At 41.1% G+C, this 20,755-nt stretch overlaps 1 protein-coding gene and 1 long non-coding RNA gene across 4 annotated transcripts in view; one reads left to right on the top strand and one right to left on the bottom strand.

Annotated features, from left to right (window-relative positions):
- axl (AXL receptor tyrosine kinase) overlaps positions 1-20,755 on the bottom strand; it is a 33,722-nt gene that overhangs the window by 1,956 nt on the left and 11,011 nt on the right. Inside the window, exons 3-18 of the mRNA XM_077540234.1 lie at positions 19,253-19,353; positions 18,997-19,179; positions 15,025-15,105; positions 14,782-14,897; positions 12,964-13,135; positions 7,545-7,687; positions 7,317-7,461; positions 5,674-5,803; positions 5,172-5,263; positions 2,653-2,748; positions 2,383-2,460; positions 2,130-2,222; positions 1,374-1,495; positions 1,159-1,268; positions 461-620; positions 231-367 (exon numbers count right to left, since the gene is read on the bottom strand). Of these exons, the coding sequence (XP_077396360.1) occupies positions 231-367; positions 461-620; positions 1,159-1,268; positions 1,374-1,495; positions 2,130-2,222; positions 2,383-2,460; positions 2,653-2,748; positions 5,172-5,263; positions 5,674-5,803; positions 7,317-7,461; positions 7,545-7,687; positions 12,964-13,135; positions 14,782-14,897; positions 15,025-15,105; positions 18,997-19,179; positions 19,253-19,353 (1,959 nt within the window). The remainder of the gene's footprint in view (positions 1-230; positions 368-460; positions 621-1,158; positions 1,269-1,373; positions 1,496-2,129; positions 2,223-2,382; positions 2,461-2,652; positions 2,749-5,171; positions 5,264-5,673; positions 5,804-7,316; positions 7,462-7,544; positions 7,688-12,963; positions 13,136-14,781; positions 14,898-15,024; positions 15,106-18,996; positions 19,180-19,252; positions 19,354-20,755) is intronic.
- LOC144032802 (uncharacterized) lies at positions 7,831-19,767 on the top strand. 3 transcript variants are annotated; one of them, XR_013287797.1, is made up of 3 exons: positions 7,831-7,921; positions 7,997-8,125; positions 17,722-19,767. It is a non-coding gene; the product is annotated as an uncharacterized LOC144032802 (long non-coding RNA). The 3 variants fall into 3 exon arrangements; XR_013287796.1 differs by having other exon boundaries at positions 7,852-8,125; XR_013287798.1 differs by lacking the exons at positions 7,831-7,921; positions 7,997-8,125 and adding an exon at positions 17,501-17,619.

Here is a 20,755-nt window from a genome sequence, read left to right as displayed (position 1 = left end):
CAACAAAAATGCAAACTGATTTAGTCCCAGTTCTTGTTTATTAATTTTAGTCTAGTCTCGTCTGGTTTTAGTCCGGTGAAAAAATTATTTTTTGTTGACGAAATGAACACTACAAGCTTCGGGTCATTAGCACGCAAAGCAAACACGGTGAAGCAGCAATTTAGCTGCTATGCTGCACACAAATGAACTAAGATGCTAACAAAATAGGTCAAAAAGCAACAAGCACTCACATGTTGTCCAGACAATCTGGAGGCTGCTTGAGACGGTTTCCCTGCCTCAAATAATCGTAGATCTCGCTGTTCTCCACCCCGGGATACGGCGTCTGCCCCCTGGTGGCGATTTCCCACATGGTGACGCCAAACGACCACTGAGCGGCAACAAGAGGAGGAAGACGTGAGATTGTTTTTTTTTTTGGATGAAGAGCGCAAGACGCCAAACGTGACGCGTGAGCGTAACCGACCACGTCGCTCTTGGTGGTGTAGACTCGGTCGGCCAAGCTCTCGATGGCGATCCACTTGACGGGCATCTTGGAGATGCGCCCCTGCCGGTAGTAGTCGCCGTTGTAGATCTTCTTGGAGAGGCCGAAGTCGGCCACGCACACGTTCATGTTCTCGTTCAGCCTGGAACGCACAATTTGAGTTTTTTTTATGACGAACGGAGACGGTCCATTTTTTCTGTTGAACTGAGCCGAAATGTTTTGCCAAGACGCCACAAGATGGTTAAAAGGAAAGTAGTACTGCAATTAGTGGGGATTTTTTTTTCACAAAATATAAAATACATTATTTCCCAACATTCCACATTATGTTTGATAAGAGAGTGATCGTTTTTGAACAAAAATGTTCTGACTTTTGTTTTCAGTTGAAAAGACGCTCTTCATCGTTTTCATTTTTTCGGGTCACTGTTTGAGGTGACCAGTGTATTAAATGATAGTTTTAGAATTTGCTGCGGACAAATGCAAATCAGTGATGTTGCGCAGAAACCATTATTTTGCAGGACATTATTTAAAAAAAAAAAAAAAAAAAAAAAACCTCACTGTCCCCAACGGGCGAATTTGTCGGTTGCGTGACGTCACTGTATATATATTAGCAACCTTGACTAAAGTGACCCAGCGATGACCCCAGACAGGAAGTGAAAAGATGGAGTGGATGAGGAGCGTACATGCAATTGCGTGCGGCGAGGTCTCTGTGGATGAAGTTCTTGTTGCTGAGGTATTCCATGCCACGGGCGATGTCCGTCATGAAGCGCACCAACATCTGGGACGGGAGGTACTGCGCCACGACAAAAAAAAAAAAGAAAATGGCAAAGCGTCATCAGAGTGGTGTTTTTTTCCACGCGACGCTGTTGGTAGCCGAAGTTGGCGTGTCGTGACTGACCACGGGACAATCCCCCAGGCGCGAGTAGAGCAGGTACGTGTGCAGGTCGCCATGTTTCATGTAGGGCAGGATGACCACGGGCGAGGGGAAGCCTTCGCTCTCCACCGTCTGCAAACACACGCCTGTGCGGAGACATCGACGTACAAGAGTCGGCCATTTTGGTCCATGGTCAACACGTTGTCAAGTTCTAAACTTGGGCCGAAGCTTGTGATTTTTTTGCTGCTGTTTGCTCAGCTTCATTTTTGTCAATGAATGAGGAACAGAAAGTAAACTGTTTTTTTGTTTTGTTTTGTTCAAATTCTTTTTACTTTCTATTTTAACATCATTTTTAATTATTGTTATGATTTGTATCAGTTTGTTTTTATTTTAGTATGCATTTATGTTTTTCATACAGAATTTTTCATTATAACAACTTACAAGATTAGAAAATGTATTTTGTTTTTATTTTATATCATCTTAAAACATTTCAAATAATACACTATAAATTAATATAAACTATTAATAGAAAGCCAATATAAAATGTATAAATTACTGTATAAATTAATAAATTAAAATACATTATGAAATTAATGCAAAATATTAAAAAAAAATATATAGAAAACAGTATATTTTATATATAAAATATATATATATATATTTTTTGAAATAATCTACAGGTATACAAATGTAAAAGAGATACAGTACAGTTAATAGAAAAATACAACTGCATGCTGTGCATAAATATTCAACATTCTGTGTAATGAGGCGAGTTCTCACCGAGCAGCCTCATCACGTTGCCGTGGTCAAACTCCTTCATGCAGGTGGCCTCGCGCAGGAAGTCCTCCATTTCCGTACGCGTGCAGATGGCGACTGACAAACAATTCGGCAATTAGTCGCCAAATCGTCCCGTCACCTTTCTTGAAAACAACTACTACTTTCCTATTAGCTGATGTTTGAAGGAGCTATTTTTATTTGTTATTTGTTTGGGTATTACTGTCCATTAATGTATACAATTTGGTCCTGCACTCACTCTTCATGGTCTTGACGGCCACTCTGAGAACAGAATCCTCCTGCAAGAGTTGACCCTCCATCACGGAGCCAAACTCCCCTGCAGGCGCCAATCACAAACATAAACGGAAACACATGACGCCAACAAACCTCACAAAAAATCATCATGCAAATTTCTACCAACAGCCTCAAACATTTATTTATTTATTTATTTATGCATGCCGACGCCTGATATATGCTGACATTGGATTGGTCGTTGCAATTCTTAGATAATGGAGTGCGAATGTTGTACCTTCTCCCAGCGTCTTGCCCAGCGTCAGCTTGTGTCTGTCCACCATCACGTCTTGGAGCTTCTGCCTCAGCTCGTCGCTGATGCCCAGACTGTTCACTGGGTGCACAGAAAGAAAAGAAAAGAAAAGAAAAGAAACATCACATGACAATGTGCACATACATGATGCCATGAAAACAGTAATAGAGAAATATGACAACATTCAAGCAAGATTACATAGAAATCTGACCATATACAAAATAAAAATACTACTATTACATTACAATATTTATTTATTTAATTTTTATTTTATATCGCCATCATGCAAAAACATTTTAAATAATACATTGTAAATTAATATAAAGCATTGAGAAATAGAAAGCCAATTTAAAATATAGAAACATTTTATTTCACACATTTACAATTACTGTGTAACATAATTAAAATAATACATTATAAATTAATAAAAATATAAAAAGATAAAGAAATTTTTATCGGCTCTCACTCAAGTATTGTTTTGTCTTTTAAAGTTTCAAATTATCCATGACAATAAGCGAGATAGGATTCTGTAATATTTTAAATACTAAGAAAATATATATATATATTTCTAATCATACTATACATTTAAACATGTACTGTAGAAATAGATTTATTATGCTGTATATTATTATAATACTGTAAATATTTTGTCATAGAGTGTTCTATATTCTTATTAGTTACCGTATAATAATATGTTAGCAGACTTCCTAATAATATATAACATTATTTTAATCATATTAATAGTAGTAATATTTTCTGATTTCTATTTTGGGTTTTTATTAAGATTTTTACCTTATTGATTTTTTTTTTAATGGTTGCCTGTACTGTGCATTTTGAGATTGATTTTATAAATGTAAAGTGCATCGTTTGTAATTATTATTATTATTTTATACAATCTATTAGATTAGAAAATGGATCAATCATATTACTAACTTGGATTGGCTTGGAAAATATTAAAAATTGTCCTTTTGATGTGAGGTTTGAATTGAGCAAATAAAGTCGCAGCAAACGTATGCACAAGTCTGAGTTTCGACTTTGTCATGTGACACGGGCATCAAAACATTCCTTCGCCGCATCGTCGTCTGTAAGACTCGTTTTGGGGTGAGCTGGGACTTGTAAGGCACGTGGCCACAATCGCTGTCACACAAGTGCGCGTGTGCGTAGGTGTGTGTGTGTGTATGTTGCTGTCTGGAATCAGCGCGAGACGTTCTGGAATTCCGTTTGTAGAAGCGCACGTGTTGTTTTTACAGGCTCGATTCCTGCAGACGATAAGCGTCCGCCGCGTTACGCCACAAGACTAAACATCAAAATAAGCATTAAGATCAGTCGGGTTCTCATCTGCGCGAGACGTCCTCATGCCGGCAATCCACTTCATGTTGTGACTGGTGGAAATGCGAACACTCAAACGGGCGTAAGATCAGAATTTTGTAGCGTTTCATAAATTACATTAGCCGTAGCGCCGCAATTTCTCGTGCATAATATGTAGCTCACAATCGCAATTGTTTGCCATCCATACTCAAACATTTTCTTTGCATCATAATTTGTATTTGATTGGAATTTTCAAAGAAATATTCTGCTCTCTTCACATGCACTGGCAAAATGAATATCGCTCAACTGTTAATTTTCAAAAAAATCATTCCTCGCAATTTCTACTCAAGTTCTCATATGTTTGCAAACACTGCAATCAGAAAAAGGTACCACATTCATATTTTCAAGGTCAATTATTTTTCTTCATAAGAACTGAAGACAGTTCGTTTGAAGTGCTTAAAGTTAGATTACTGCTGTTCCTATCTTTAAACTGCATTCCATACAAGAGTGGGCTCTTGAAAGGCATTCACACACACAACACAATGTAAACAGAAAGCCAACTAACAGTTTGCATGTACCATTTGTAGCCATTGTGAAGCATGGAGGGTTCATCACAAAAAAAAAAAAAAAAAAAAAAAAAAAGTTGTACAATGCAAACCAAAAGGAACCCGCACATATCCTTGGTTGCTGTAGTGTGCAGTCGTATGTTTGTTCCACCAGGAGGCGCTAACATATATGGTAACATCAATGTGACCTGCCGTGTCATTCTCTGGTGAGCATGCAAATCATTGTATTACAATATCATATATTGTATTTTTTAGATATTGTATATATTTATTTTTGATATTTATAATATATTTATTAATTCATTTATTTATTTATTTTTAATATATATTTATATATTACATGTATTATTTATATACTATAAACATTTGTAACATTAGACAGTACATATATTGGAATGAAAGGACACATTTTCCACAACTTTAGTATTTGTAATGCGATAAATATTGGTCATTTTCCTTAACTGATTTTTACAGATTTTTTTTAACAAAGAAAAATGTATAGCACACACTAGAAATGACTTTAAGATCCATTTTTCTTCGTATCACACGTCGTTGCCACTTTGCAGTGTGCGATTGCGAGCTAGCAGCATGTTGGAGCACGTTCGCATTCCGAGGCAGTGAAAAACTCACGCGTGGCTTCGGTGGTCCTGCGGCTGTACGAGCGTCGCGCTCGGTAGCGGACCACCAGCTCGCCGCTCTGCATCATGGGCTCGAACACGTCACTAAAAACAATCACAAAAACATGTTCACGATATAAAGCTTGGCGTAAAAAAAAAATAAGAATTTTTTTTTGCCCACGTCTGTCATTTTAAACGTATTTTGGGTTTTCTGCAAATTCATACAGAAGAGGAAGGTCAAAAGGTCATTTGAGAATTGTAGTTTACGTTACATTATTACGCAACACTTGGTGACCTTTTTTAATCTTACACTCAACAAATACTCCATATATACGTTAAAAAAACAACTAATACTATAAACCTAATAAAAATGTATATAAAATGAAGCATTAAGAAACAAGCTTGCTATATAAACTAATTAAAACTAACTGAATGTCAAAATCACAAGTCAAAACGAAATAAAAAACAAAACAAAATGCAAAACCATTCGGAAGCGGGTTAGGGTCCATACGCACCCGAATCGCGTCTCCTTGCGCCGCAGTTTGGCCACGTACACGACCATGAGCGCGCCAAGGGCCACGGCGCCGGTGGCGGCCATCACCACGTACCACCAGTGCCACGAGAAGGCTGGCGGAGACGAAAGACCTTTAAAAAAATAAAAAATAAAAAATTGTGCAGTGAAAAAATATTGAAAATCTGAACTCAAAAAATAAAAACATTATTAAAGCAAGAGTCATTTCACAAAAAAGGAACAATTTTTAGATTTCTGACCTAAAATCTGATCTCATATCAGAAAGAATATAGAACTATGATTTTTTTTTTTTTTAATGAACTGATTACTTTGATTTGATGATTACAGTATTTTATTTAAAGTCTCATTGCAAAATTCTGTTAATTTAATTTACAATAAATAAATTCACCAATGGGTGAATAAAAAATCTAAAGAAATAAGACACCGTTTTTTTAATTATAATACTGAAAATTAAATGTAATTATTATTATTTCATAAATAAATTATTTTAATACAACAATTTTTTTAATAAAATGAATAAAACAGTTAAATGAATATGCAGTTTTTTAATCTGGCAATTTTTGGTCAACTAAGGTAATAAAAGAAATAAATGCATATTTAAAAAAATGTAAATAAATCAAGTTTAGGGAAAATGTGAAATTAAAGCAACAATTATGTGAGACAGTTTAAGAAATTATTAATTAATTAATATTCATAAAAACTATTTTAACTCATACTGGACTGGACAAGTTTATTTTTATTTGTAACACTTTCAAGCATGTCAGAAATGTATCTATTTGCTTTTGTTTTATTCATTAGTTTACCTCTCCTGTTTTTTCTTTGTTATTTATTTCTACTCTGCTTTATTGCCTTCATGTTGGAAATAAAGACAATCAATGAACAAAAATATCTCCGCATAAAATAATTGAGTGGTCCGCATGTGACCCGCAGGCCATACTTTGTCCACCCTGATACTAAATAAAGCCTGCTCAGTCTTCCCCGTCTTTATCTGGCACAGCCTCTTTGTATCGTCTGTCCGGCTTCATTAGACGAAGCAAACAGAGATGGCGAGCGCTCTAAATATTTATGAAGACACGTCCCGGTTCACCCCCGCGCAACCTCGCCGCTCTTTTCTTCTTCTTCCTTTTTTTTTTTTTTACACCCACAGATGAAGGAAGGAAGAAAGGGAAGTTTGTCACCAGGTTTGTAGGTCATCACTCACCTCGGAACTCTGTGAATATGGAAAAAAAACAAAAACATTGATGTTAGTGTTAGCCTAAATGCTAACTTATTTCCTTTACACTGCTCATAGAGTATCACTTAAAAGTCACAGATTGCATTTACAGGACAAAAGTGTCACGTTCAAAATGGACACGTCACAAAAAGGAGCGTAATCAAGTGATTTCTTTCAATCAATCATTTGAGTTTCTGCTATTACTCATTGACTTTGAATAATCAGAATTATCTTCCACATGGTGTTCCACAGGGTTCAATTCTGGGGCTGTTTTCATTGTATTTGATCACATCATTAAAAAAAAAAAAAAAAAAGGGTTTGGGGAATGCACATTGGAAACTTGTGGGGTTCAGTACCTCCAACAAGGTTAAGAACCACTAGTTTAAGATATGATGTATATATTTTTTACCCACCAGGTTTGACGAGCGTGAGCGTCTGCGTGGGGCTCCAGGGTCCTCGGCCCGCCCCCGTGTATGCGCACACCCTGAAGGTGACGTTGGCGAGCGGGAGCGACAGGTTGATCGACAGCTCCGTGTCCAAGCCGGCGTCCACGACAAACTGGCCGAGGGGGGCAAGTCAAAGAGTGAGTGAGCGTGTGTGAGAGTGTGAATGTGAGAGCGTTTTTGTTAGCCTGTGTGCACCTGCTTGTCGGCGGGCGGCACGCTCAACTCCACCAAGTACCCGCGCAGGTCCCCGTTGAGCTTCCCCGCCGGCTCGTCCCAAGACAGCAGCACGCTGCTGTCGTTCCTCAGCGCCGTCACGTTGCCCGGCGCCTCATCGGGCACTGCAAGGACACAACGCAAACGCAAACATCACCACAAACAAACGGCCTACTCCATATGATGGACACCATTGGACAACCACAACCGTCTCTGCCAAAGCTCATTAATAGACCCTTCTAGTGTGACATCACGTTGAAGTGCGCCCCTTGCGATGGAGGGCAGGCAGGGCGTCAATGCGAGTGAAATAGAAAACAATCAGTGTGAGCTAGAAAATCGGTCCAAGAGTTGATAAATCGGTGAGCAATGCTGTGGTGGGCCGACGGATGCTTTAAATGGCTCAAAAAGAGATGAGATCGTTCTTTTGGCTGCAGGCAGTGATTTGAAAGCAGGCGGAAGACAGTGAGCAGTGAAAGACGAGCACGATGGCTAGCGTGAAACTACGACACAACTGCTTTTACCCGCAAAAAGTACGAGGATATGCTCAGATCATTTTATGTCAGGTAGTTTTTCTCTTTTTCATATACAGTGGGTCATAACATTAACCTCTGATTGTAAATTCGAGGCAGACATGATAAATGTGCCATATTATCTTTAGTGAAACAATCATTCATACTTTTTTGTATAAGTATTCAAGTAATTTTTAACAAAAGGTTAACGATTTAACACGATGATCACAATTAACACCAACTCGGGCTTGATCTCTGCTGAGGAATGTTTAGTAAACGTGCGGTTTGTTTGTTAGCAGCTAGCAAGCTAAGCTAGCTTGAAGACTTCGATATACAGCAAGACGAGTATATCCGCACACAAACGATTTCATGAATGACAATTTACACCATGAAAGTAATGATGGACGTATTGTTTCAAGCAAAAACAACATACCTCATTAAGCTTTCACTTCCTCTTCGCCTTCAAACAAACTCCTTTTTTTTGTAGCTAGCGGCTAAAATGACTGGTTTCAATGAGTCGCGGTAATGTAGTGTCCTACTCGGGACGTTTTTTTTTTTTGTGACACTTGACATATTTCCCACTTTTTAACGAAAACACTCGCCGAAAATCAAGCTCTCCTCTACATTCATTTGTTATGAGATGTTTGCCCTCCGGGAGACTCAACGGAAGCTAAGCAGTGACGTCAGCTGCAAGGGTCTCTACAGTTAGCATAAGTAACGAACTAGCCAACCAACCAGCTAACCAAGTTCACGAACTGTTGTTTTTTTTTTTGAACGACACAGTGTGTTTCAGGCGGAGCGTGATGTAAATCAGGAAGTGTTTGGCGTTTGATTGTTTCCACATGCGCTGCTGGCCTCTGGCACGGCAGCCAAAACAAGTCAAGCGCCCCTCCCTCCATGTCTCGCTCACTCTACCCCCCATCTTCATCCTCCCCCTCCTCCTCCCTGCCCAACTTTTCCTCTCCCCTTTCCACCTCGCCTCTTTTCTTTTCTGCGAGGGACATTCAAGCGAACAAAGACGACATTGTTGCAAAAAAACGAGTTTGCAAAGAGACGAAGAAAGGCGACCACGGCCTTTTTTCCCCCCTCCCTCGAAAACAAAACGTATCATGTTTCCCATCAGGTCTCGTGGAATCATTTCCAGCACAGATGCGGTCAGCTGTGAATCTTGTCGGCGCAAACACAACACGCACACTGAATTTAAGGCGACGCCGTTGCGTGTTTGCTTTTGTGTGTGTGTCTGTTTCTCGTCTTGGAAAAAGGTCAGAGTGAGGCCAAAAGCTGAGAGACTCCGAAAATAAAACGAGCGCTCCCACGGCAGGTTCAACATTCACGTCAACTTCACAACTTGAACAAGCACCCGCGCGTGAGATCATTTGGACTTTTGAGAGGCGTAACCGTGGCAACAAGTCTTCCTCACAAACAGGCCGGAGATGAGGGAATATGTCAACAATAGTTGTGTCATGTTAGGATGCATACGTACGTGTACGGAGCCCTTTAAGTTGACATGATAAGGAAAAAAAAAACTTGAACGCAATCTTGCAATCTTTGCGAGAGAACGCAATTTTATGTATTTATTTATTTATTTATTTTTTTTTACAAGTTAATGTACTTCCGGGTCGTCTTCCGCGTGACCAAAATCGACAAGGATGGAAGGTTTTTCTTTTTGTTTTGTTTTTTCCCCAAGGATGCAACGTGTAAGCATTGGTGACGCATGCGCAGAAAAGATCGGCCATCTTGGATCGCTAACTACGGCAACTACACTAGAACAAAATACCTTAAATGCCTGCGCGATAGTGCGCGTTCGTAAAAACATGATACATCATTGAAAAGAAAACTGAAATTTTTGATGCATTATAAATAAATTATTTTAATTCTAAAGTTTTAAAGACGAACGTTTTACTTTTCATTACATTGTTAGTGAGTCTTCATTGTTATAATTTACATTTAGTCAGCAGTTGTTTTTTTTTATTGTCTTTAGAACAATGTGTGGCTAATCATAGGAAAGGTTTTGCGGGTCCTTTAAAATTCATCAATAAATATGTTTTTTTTTTCCCACGTTGTATCGTGTTTTTACAAACACAAACTTGGGTAATTATGCAAACAGGCTAAAGATATTTTTATTTTAAAACATTATTATTATTATTATTAAATAATTTAGTCCTTGCGTCTTTGCTCCAACAGGGTGAGTCCTGCTTTGCAAGATTGACCATTATGTCTCAATTACTCTCTTAGCTCATCAGTACGGCACTAATATTACTTGTTCTTCGCAGAGGATAAAGAATCTAGGGCTGTGAGGACTGTTACAGTATATTGCTGAACTGTTTGTTTTTAATCCGGTGCTAAAATGGTTAAAGCTGGGCAAAACAGATGCTAATTAGCATTACGCTACTGGGGCCTCGTGGTATATTTACAGTTTGAACTATTGTAGCCATTGATTAGTTAGATAGTTGAATCCTATTAAAAGTGTCTTGAGGATGAAAATGGCTGCTTCCTCTCCCTCTGGACACCCCCCGCTGCTATTCTCTCCTTTGGGTGGTGGGAGGCACTAATGGGAAAATAGTAAAGGTTCCTCAGAGTATTCGCAACTCCCCTTTCCCCTACTCCCACCAACATGCCTCTTTTTCTTTTTTTTTCCTTCTTTCTTTTGTTTTCCCACAGTGCCTTGCTACATGTGAGCTCATGTGAGGTCGAAGCCAAAATGGGGGAAGCGAAACACGAAGGCCGAGACACAGAGAGAGAGAGAGAGGCCGTTTTTTTTTTTTTTTGTTTTTTTTTATGTAGAATTCCTCGGTGGTGGCGTCTGAAGAAGTCAACTCAACAAGTGGTTAGCACATAAATAGCAGCGCAGGAGGGAAACGTTTGCTTCTGGTTGACACTTTTGAATAAGGACAATAGGAAAAACATGCGACACAGACAAAGATTTTTTGGGGGGGAATAATTGTTGATGTCATCAAAACATTTGTACCGTGTTTCAGGACAAGCACTCTTGTTCTGACAAAACTAACAAAACTGGATACGTTACCAATTACTTTTGACATATTTGTCACTTCCTGGAGTCCCAAGTACTCTTGTCTATATTTGCTACTTCCTGTAAAACATGCGTCCTGGTACTTTTGACCATATTTGCCACTTCCTGTGGTTTGTTTCTGTTGACATTGCGTCCCATTATGTATGTCTGCATTTCTGTCATTTTAGCAGACCCATTACTTTTGTCCATATTTGTTACATCCTGCAGTTTTATCAGACATGCGCCCCATTTTTTTTTTTTATCCAGTACTTTTGTCTATAAATTTCTTCACTTCCTGTAATTTTAGTAGATACGCACCCCATTACTTTTGTCCAGATTTGTCACTTCCTGTACTTTTATTGGACACATGTCCCTTTTTGTCCACATTTATCACCTTGTGTAGTCTTAATAGTCCGAGTACTTAGTCTGTATTTTATTTTATTTTTTTTTTGTTCCAGTGGTCCACACTGTTGTTTTAGTGTACACGTGTCCGTGCATTTATATTTTTAGTTATGTAGATTTACTTTTAGTGGACACAAGCCTGACTTTTTGGTGTCCATATTTATTGACGTTACGCGTCCGTCCAATGAGAACCACATGTGGCGTGCGGAGACGTTTGACAATGACGTAGAGCGTGAGGGCCTTTTAAAATATGGCGGCGCTGTAACAAGATAACCTCCCGTCTTGGCTTTTTGTGACCTTGCTGAGAATTAGAACAAAAAGGGGGAAACGCAAATTGACCACGCTTTTTGTATTTTCTTGTGAAAAGGAACAAAAAGCTTGATTGGTAAAGAAGTGAAACTCGACAGGTTTTGTTTTTCTTTTTTTTTCTCTCAATTGCATGTTGTCGGCACTTCTCCTTTCTTTTCTTTTTTGGGGTGTCATGGAAAGCGCGAGTCCCGCCTTGATTTCCGCTGGCAGCGCATGCCGCTCGCTGGCACGGAAAACAGCACCTCGCTTTGAACGCAAACGCGAGGTCCAAACATTCGCCTTTCACGACTATTAACGTTTCCGTCGTCCTTCCTTTCTAAATGCCGCACTGTCCCTAAACACACCGTGTTGTGTTCGAGGACCGTGGGATGGAAACATCGTGACCCACACGAACCACACTTTGGATGTCCTCCTCCATACATCTTTTTTTTTTTTTCCTGCTGTGGCCTAACCCAGCCGAAGTCTCGCAAGAGGACGCTCACATTCACGCCGTCACCGAGACGGAATGTGTCCCATTACTTTTGTCCATATTTGTCACTTCAACAGAGGTATAATGTATCCAAGTGGACACTGAGGGCAAAGATAAAAAAACAGAGAAAACAGACTGATACAGTAGAGAAAGCTGACTGTCTAATTTATTTCAACTTCTCAGCATTTGGATGTTGATGATAAAAATGTATTCAGGTGGAGACTGAGGACAAGAAGGAAACTCAGGGCACTGCAGCCAAGAGGAGACTCTGGAGTTGGCCAAGCTAGCGAGTCTCCTTTATTAAGACTTCTCAACATGTCGATTTTGAGCATGATAAAAAGGGAGATTTATCCAAATGGAGACTGAGGGCAAGTTAAATAAACAGCACTGCAGCCAAGTGGAGACTATGGAGTATAGCATGCTAAAGAGTCGCCTTTCAGCATGTGGATGTTGGCCACCATTTCAACCTCTACATCCAAGTGGAGACTGAGGACAAGCAGAAAAACCGAAGCGCTGCAGCCAAGTGGAGACTGTGGAGTAGGGTCAGCTTAGCTAACATTATTTGACTTCTAAGCACACAGATGTCGACCACACTAAGGAGACCGATTTATCCGAGCGGAGACTGAGGGCAAGCAGGAAAGCCAGACGGCGGCGGCCACGCGGAGACTGCGAAGCAGGCTAAGCTGTCGTTCGCTAACTCACCTCCTTCCGCCGTGCGCATCTCCACCCAGGACGTCCAGTTGGACGGGCCCTGGCTGCTGTGACATGCCACCCTGGCGGCGTAGCGGCTGTGCGGCGCCAAGTCCTCCAGCAGGTACTCGGGCGGAGGGACGTTCAGGTTCTGGTTGCGGATCATCTCGTCAGCATGTTTGACCTGGAAGAGCCCAAAAGGATTTCCAAAATTACAGTAGCTAAAAAAAAAATAATCTAAATAAAATACCCATTTGTAGACTAGCCAATTTCACGTTTCTATTCTTCTTCTTCATCAACGCGGATTGCTTTTTTTTTTTTTTTTTTTTTAAGTGTGTTTTTGTATGCGTCTTTGTGGGGACGCGAGCAAACATCCCGAGTGCTGCATCGGCACAATTTCTGCGGCGCTCGCTGTCCTCGCTGCGGTCCGCTTGGAGCGCTCCGACCGCATGCGACTTCCCCGCTGCGGCTTTTGGAGCGCACAAGTGCTGGAAGTCAGCACTTGGTGTTTAGTGTGTGTGCGCGTGCACGTGCATGTGTAAGTAGGTTTGTGTGTATAGGAGGCAGGTGTATGTGCGTGGGTGGCAGGTGTGTCCTCGCAGGTAAATCAGGTGTGTGACCTTTCAAACCATTGGCGCGCTCGCTCCCGTTTGCACAAGTTAGCGTAAGTTTGGGGGCGTGTCCGAATCCCCCCACCCCCAGGCTAAGCCACATGTGTGTCATTCTTGACCCCGTGAGTCACGTCCAGGCTGCAAACAAGCTTTTAATCTCGTCGAGTCACCGCACATTCCCCCTCGTACGGCTCACACATCATTACTGACGCCTTTTCCTGTTTGCAAGACTTTTTTTCTTTCTTGTTTTTTTGTTTTTTTTTCACTTTTCTTCTGACTCATTTGGAGCCCCAGAAATGACTTGGGGGGGGTGTTTTGATTGTTGACAATATTGTAGATGTCGTATATTGTATGGAACACACCTTCTCGAGTAACAGATTGCAGTTTCAAATGAAGGTGCGCTCCATTTGCTTACCTGGATATCCAAGTTGTTCATAAGAATGGTAAACACAAATGCACATTTTATTAAAAAAAAAAATAGAGTAGTAACATAATTTAAAAAAAAAAGAATTCTTTAAAATAGTTTGTGCATCCATGATTTCATGCTGCAATTCAATTCTTTCTGTTGCTCCTTCGGGTCTTCCCACCTTGGCCACCAGGTGGCAGAATCCTGACGTCAACCCCTGTTTTTGTCACCATGCTCTCACAAGATGAATTCTGGCGGTATTTGTGAGTTGACAAACTCCAGAGAACGCATCTTGTACCGCTCCCGCTGATATCCGCCGTTCCCGAACCACCAGCCAATCACAGAGCGACATTGTGTTTGGGGGGCGGGATATGCAACTGTGACCAAACCAGGAAGCTTCCCATGTCCTGTTTCTCTCTCATAATTGACATCATCAACTTTCTATTTTCAACCTTCTCCAGCGAAGCATTAAAAATCCCCCCCCCCCCCCCCCCAATTCTGCCGGGCCTGGCCCCTCCACTTGTTTCCCCGTCCCAGCGAGGGAGAAATGGGAGGGGGTGGGGGGGGTCTGTTTGGAGGTTTTGCGCAAGAGGTACGAGGAGCAGCTTTATTAGAAGCAGACGTTTCGGGGTGGCGCCGCTCGCCGTAATGGCTACCGAGAGGGAGGGCCCGCTGCGTCAGATTCGTTTAGGGAGGCCCACTTTCCCCGAGCGAAACCCGAAGCCGTTGCTCCGGGTGGGGGGTGGGGTTTGGGAGGGAGGGGACTCTTCTCTTTTTGTCTGGAGAAAGAACACACTCGTTGGGAAAACTCACCTGCACCGTGCAGCGGATGACCGGGTAGTCGCCGCCGAAGCCGGGTTGCCATGACAACCGCAGACTGGTGGGCGTGATGTTGACGGCTCTCAGGTGGTCAGGTACGGACGGCAGCACTGATAAAAACAAAACACAGCTAGCTTATTTGACAATTGATTTGACTTTTTTTTTTTTTTTAGCCAAGTAATCCAATTAAGTGACTTGAGTCAAGTCATGTGACCCGGAACCCACTTTTCTCCTTACCGGTAATGGTGCCGGATCCAGAGGCGGCCACGCCCTTGCGGTTCTGGGCCTCGCAGGAAAAACTGCTGGTCCGGTTCAAACCTGAGCGGGAAAAACAGACGGGCATGAGAAAGCAAACATTTTTGGCGCTCCAACTCTTCACTCAGCATGCTGAGCTTAGAAAAAGAAAATGAGTCAGATGCAGTTTGAGCTAATGTGATACAAAAAAAAAAAAGTAGCGAAGAGAGTTGTGGTTTCCGTGGCAACGTGAGTCAGTGGATGACTGTGCGGCGACAGTCAGCACAAATGTTCCATCCATTCATTTTTCTGGAGCGCTCATCATCATTTGGTTTTGAGCCGATCCGAACCCGGAACCTCCACACAAAAAAAAACACTGCCCAGGAAGATTTACTGAAAAATTACTGCAAAATTTTGTCTACAGGCTTTAAAATCCAATTTCAATTGCAAGTATTATAATATTAAAAAACCACTTCAAATGTAATTGTCGGGTCAGTAAATGTATGTGTAAATGGACCTCAACTGAGCGGCTAACAGGTTAGCCGGCTATCTTGAGATTCTCATTCGTTGACTTCCACGTCACTCAACAAGGCCCCGCCTTTTAAAGGCACAGTCACGTTCAATATCAGAGATAGCAACACCAAGTGGACAAAAATATCACTTGCGTATATTTTAGACCCTTTATATTTATTAGTGTAATTACTGGATTACTTTGCTTTTTGTTTTGAGAGTAAATTCCAATGAAATCTTGATTCATTTAGCGGAGAGATACTTTTAGTGACATTTTTTCCACTCTAATATATGTATATAAAAAAAAAAACATCACAAAGCTTCTGTGACTCTACAAACTACAACAACAAATCCACGGCACACATATGTCCCCAAGACTTGAGTCTTTCCTAACCAAGGCTCCCGAACGCAGCACTTTTTGTGACAATAGTTCCGTTCCAAGCATCAATGACGAGCGAGTGAGCGGTCCGTGTTGCCGCCACACATCTTGGACGAGCGTCTCACATCCCGTCGTACATCAGCGCACACACTTGAGACATTCCACAACATTTGCATCATGTGACCTCGCCGTGTTGTCAAATGTTCTCAAGTGGTGCCAGTTAGCCACACACACACACACACACACACACACACACACACACACACACACACACACACACACACACACACACACAGTCATTCATGGCAAGCAGGACGCGGCAAAGGCTCCATTGTAAGGCGGATGAAAAAAAAAAAAAAAGAAAGCTGATTTCCGCCATGTATGTGTGTGTGGAGACCCTCATCTGGCGATTGCGCAACTTGCCCACATGTCTCGCGCACAGACGCATGCTGGCACGTGGATGTTGATCAACATCTGCTTTTTAAACGGAGCTGCTTTTTTTTTTTTGCACTTGACAACAATAAACGTGATTTGTTCAAGAGGTTTGTCGTGCACAAACACAAAGGCGGGCAAGCGTATATATTAGTGACACAGTTAAGCCGAGTTTACTGGAGTTAAAGTCCAACAAGATAAAAACACAACCTAGTTGCAGGACTTTGCTTCTCCAAGTTAAGTGGATAAGGAGAGTAACATTGACTCTATTTAGAGTAGGCTAATATTTATTATTTATTGATTGAATTTTTATTTTTTTTATTTTATTATTGTTATTATTATTATTTTTTTAATTATTATTAATTCAATTTCTGGTGTAATAACCTTATTTATTGATTGACTCAATTTTTATTTTATTATTATTATTAATTCAATCTCTGGTGTAAAAGCCTCACTTATTGATTGATTGAATTATTTTATTTTATTATGTGTTCTTATTGCTGCTGTAAATTTCCCAGAGGGAGCCATACCAAAGGGATCAATAAAGTCAAGTCTAAGTCTAAATCTAAGTCAATTTACACTTGGAAGGGAGTAAAATAAAGAATTGAAAAAATAAAATCAAAGTGACTGAAGGGTTGAGTAACAAACGTAACGTCAACAAACGTGTGGACGGTTAACTACTCGGCGCTATCGTTAGCCTTTGGATAAAAACAACAATTGAGAACGTTACCTTTGTGCAACTGCAGACGTGGTCGTTTCTGGTCATTTTGGAGGGAATTGACTGGTCGTCCACAAAGTTAGATCGAGCGCAGACATTTTTCGCAGTTGTTTGAGTGTTTAGTTAGGGAAGGCAATAATCCGGACAGTGTCTTTCTCGTGTCACCCTTACAAAAGCCGTGACTACAGCAGGACGGCCGTCAGTCGATCGGGATAACGGCTATCACTCTTACACAAACCGGGACTGCAGCTTTCAACTATTTTATTGATTTTTTTATTGGTTTTGAGCCAACAATCAATGTTGTTTTTGTTTGTCCCCACCAAAACGCATGTGTCGTCGCAGACATGACGTCTTGCATCTTGATTGGTTTACTGGGTGATGTGGGCGTGTCTTACAGTAAGGTCAATTGTGAAGCAAACGTAAGTCTGCTAAACCGAGCTAGCTATATGCTAGCTACTGGACTTGAGAGTCAAAATATGCCAAACATTCAAAGCATGAGTAAACGAGAACGGCATTCAGTTGACCTCTGCCAAGGCTGACGACTCCCGACTGAATTCATGTCCGATTCCTGCATACAGTTTGTCTATATTTGGTAATGCCAGAAGATGTGGATTCCAGAGCAATCTAACGGGTTCTTCTTTTTGTTCTTTCATTTTCTCAGCGCCTCTCTCATATTCTTCCAGCACCTCCTGGACGATGTTTTTTTTTTTTTGGTGAGGTTTGGAGCAGCTGCCCATTCCACAGAGGTGAGTGTCTGTCGGTTCCTGCTCAGCAGCCGTCCCAACTGTTCCGATGAGTCAAACCAGATCCCGGCACCCTCTCCGGCGTGACTCAGACGTCTCTGCCAGCCCGAGCGCCCTCGTCCTTTCTTTTCAGACTTTTTTTTTGTTATCTCGTCGAGTCCGCAGGCGAGCTATTTGTGTTCTCCCCTCTAAAGCGCCCCTCAAGCCCCACCCCCCGCTTTCCTCATCCCCCGTCCCCCGTCGCGCCCGAGCCGGCGACCGCCTCGGCTGGTCCTCGGCTGGCCCTCGGCCTGATAGCCTCTGGCTTCTCCTCGCTGATAATCTCCTGTTTTGAGCCAACGTGTGTTGGGAGGGAGGCGGAGTTGACTTGAAGAATGTTACAAATTTACAACAATGACTGCTGTTTTTTTTCCAGGCTCAAAATATTCCAAAGTGCCTCCAAAGTTCTGATCCAAGATTTAATTCATTTGTAGAAACAAGCTAGTCACGGGTGTGGTTTTGTGCTCCTTGACGAATTGCCACTAATAGCATTTAGCACCAGTCAAACTTTTCTGCTATTTTTTAATTTAGTGTCCGTTTGAGTCCAGTTTCAATCATGCTTGTGAGTTTTTATCATAGTTAGTTCAACCGCTTCCCGTTTTTATTTAGTCTATTTTTAGTCGACTATAAAAGCTAGCATTTTTGTCTTTATTTTAGTCAAAGAAAACATTTTATGCGTCTAGTTTTAGTCAACAAACACTTTTTAAAAAGTTTTAGTCATGACAATCATTTTACTGCTGTACATTTTTGGTCAGCAGATAACATGGAACTTTTCGGATCTTAAACTATTGCACATAAGATTTTCTATCATCTCTTTGATTAACTCATTCAAGCCCAAAAACGTGTAAAAACGTTTTTAATACTTTGTCATTCACTCCCAAAACCGAGTTTACACGTTTTTTTTGTTTTTGTTTTTAACACATTCACTGCCAGCCCAGCAAAAAAAAAAGCCTCATTGACGTCTTTTTCCGTCAATGGCAGTGAATGAGTTAAAATGTTTATAGATTTTAGTCCTGTTTTTATGAAGTGAAGTACATTTTCGTCTCAAAAATGCAGACTGACTTAGTCCCAATTATGATTTGTTAATGAGGGTTTTAAGTCTAGTTTTAGTCGGGTGAAAAATATGTGTTGACGAAATGAAGACGAGTCGGCACCTGAGATGTTGAGCGTCGAGGGCGACAGGGCCACCGGGTCGTCCACGGTGTTGAGAGGGGCGCCGTCGCGAAGCCAGATGACTCGGACGGGTTCGGGCGGCCCGTGGGCCGCGCAGTGCAGGCTGAGCGGCGCGCCGGCCGCCACGGACGTGTGCCGCGGCTCGGCCGAGAAGTGAGGGAGACCTGAGGACGACGACGTCACCACGATGGGGTCCGGTGAGCTGGCGACTGATTCTTCGAGGAGAGGCAGACTCACCTTCCAGCATGATGCTTCCCTCCGTGGACAAAATCTGCTCACTTCCCACATCGGCGGCGCACTGATACGTGCCCATGTCGGAAAGTTGGACGCTGTTAATCCTGCGGAGAAGAACATTTCATCACATTGATTACGCCTTCATTTCCATTTTAGATTTTGAAAATAAATGTTTTGTTCTTACAGTACAGTGGTGCCTTGACAAACAAGGTTGAATGAGAAAAATAGCACATTATATTACTTCATAAAAACACACAGTAAAGTAATATTTATTATCTTTTTTTTTTTTTTTTTTTTTTTGTATTATGACTGTGAGTAATGTTACGTATGAATGTCGAAAAGTGTCACTGCACTGTGTTCAAATCAGTTGCGAGGAGTTATATATGCTTTTCGCATGATATGCTAGCATTAGCATTAAGCTAGCACACTAAAGGCTAAGCTGCGTGCGTGTTTTCTGTTTAGTTTGACAGTAAACTTCAACTGGAAGCAGAATAAAAACACTGGAAGTGAATGATAAAGTAGTAGTAGTTTGATTATAGCTGAAACAGAAATGCTAACTGGTATTATTAGCCCACTTATGGTGATTCAGTTTAGCCCAATTCACACGGGCTGCGGCAAGGACGCGGTGAGTTTTTCCGTACAGGCTTCCGCAAGGACTGCAATTCCCACCGCGTGCGTTGCGTGTCCGGAAATCTGCTCCCAACAGACCACAAGATCACCCAATAACAACCGTGTATATGGAGTCCCATTGGTAAACAATAACCACTCTTGTCTGTTGTCACATCAATATGCTTTTTGGACATTATTTATGGGACTTCTACCATGGTTAAGTACGTTTTTGTGTTTAAATAGTGTCATTTTGTCATCTTTAATTTATTCTGAGCTCATTTTTTGTCTTAAATGTCCAACTCATGTCATGCTAAGTAGCTAGCTAGCTAGCTCCCCTCCTAAAAAAAAAAATCAAAAATAGAAGTGACAAAAAGGTTGAAGCAAGCCGCTTATTTGGAGATTCTGTGTACAATATATTTAAAAAATATACATTCTTTGAATCTGGTTTGTAATTGTGCAATTGCTTTACTTTCTCACTCATTTTGTTCCAGTTTCGCGCAACAAAAACATTTCCTGGTTGTGCATATGTTAAAAATTCCAATGTTGTATTGTAATTTCCCTTCCCTATTTTGAAAAGTTTGACTTTTTTTTTTCTGGTATTTTATACGTTAATTGTAAATGTCAATAAATTAGATTTTAACCAGATATTCTTCTTCTTCCTTCTGAATAGTGATTAAAGATTGCAGTAAGTTCTTGTATTTTTTTCCCCTAAAACCTCAAACCAACACCGTATTTTTAAATGTTATAGAAAAAAGGTGCTGAAAGAAGAACAAGAGCTCAACCACATCCTGATGGCGTTCCAGTTAAAAATCACAAATTTGCCAAGCCACAGCAGACGAACTTTCATCCGATTTGATCCCGGTTGCGCTTCACAAGACGCGCGGCGCCGCCGCCGCC

The sequence above is a fragment of the Festucalex cinctus genome, chromosome 13, assembly GCF_051991245.1.
Source record: "Festucalex cinctus isolate MCC-2025b chromosome 13, RoL_Fcin_1.0, whole genome shotgun sequence".
Classification (NCBI taxonomy): domain Eukaryota; kingdom Metazoa; phylum Chordata; class Actinopteri; order Syngnathiformes; family Syngnathidae; genus Festucalex; species Festucalex cinctus.
The sequence above is the reverse complement of the archived record's forward strand: the minus strand, read 5'-3'. Positions and strand labels throughout refer to the sequence as shown.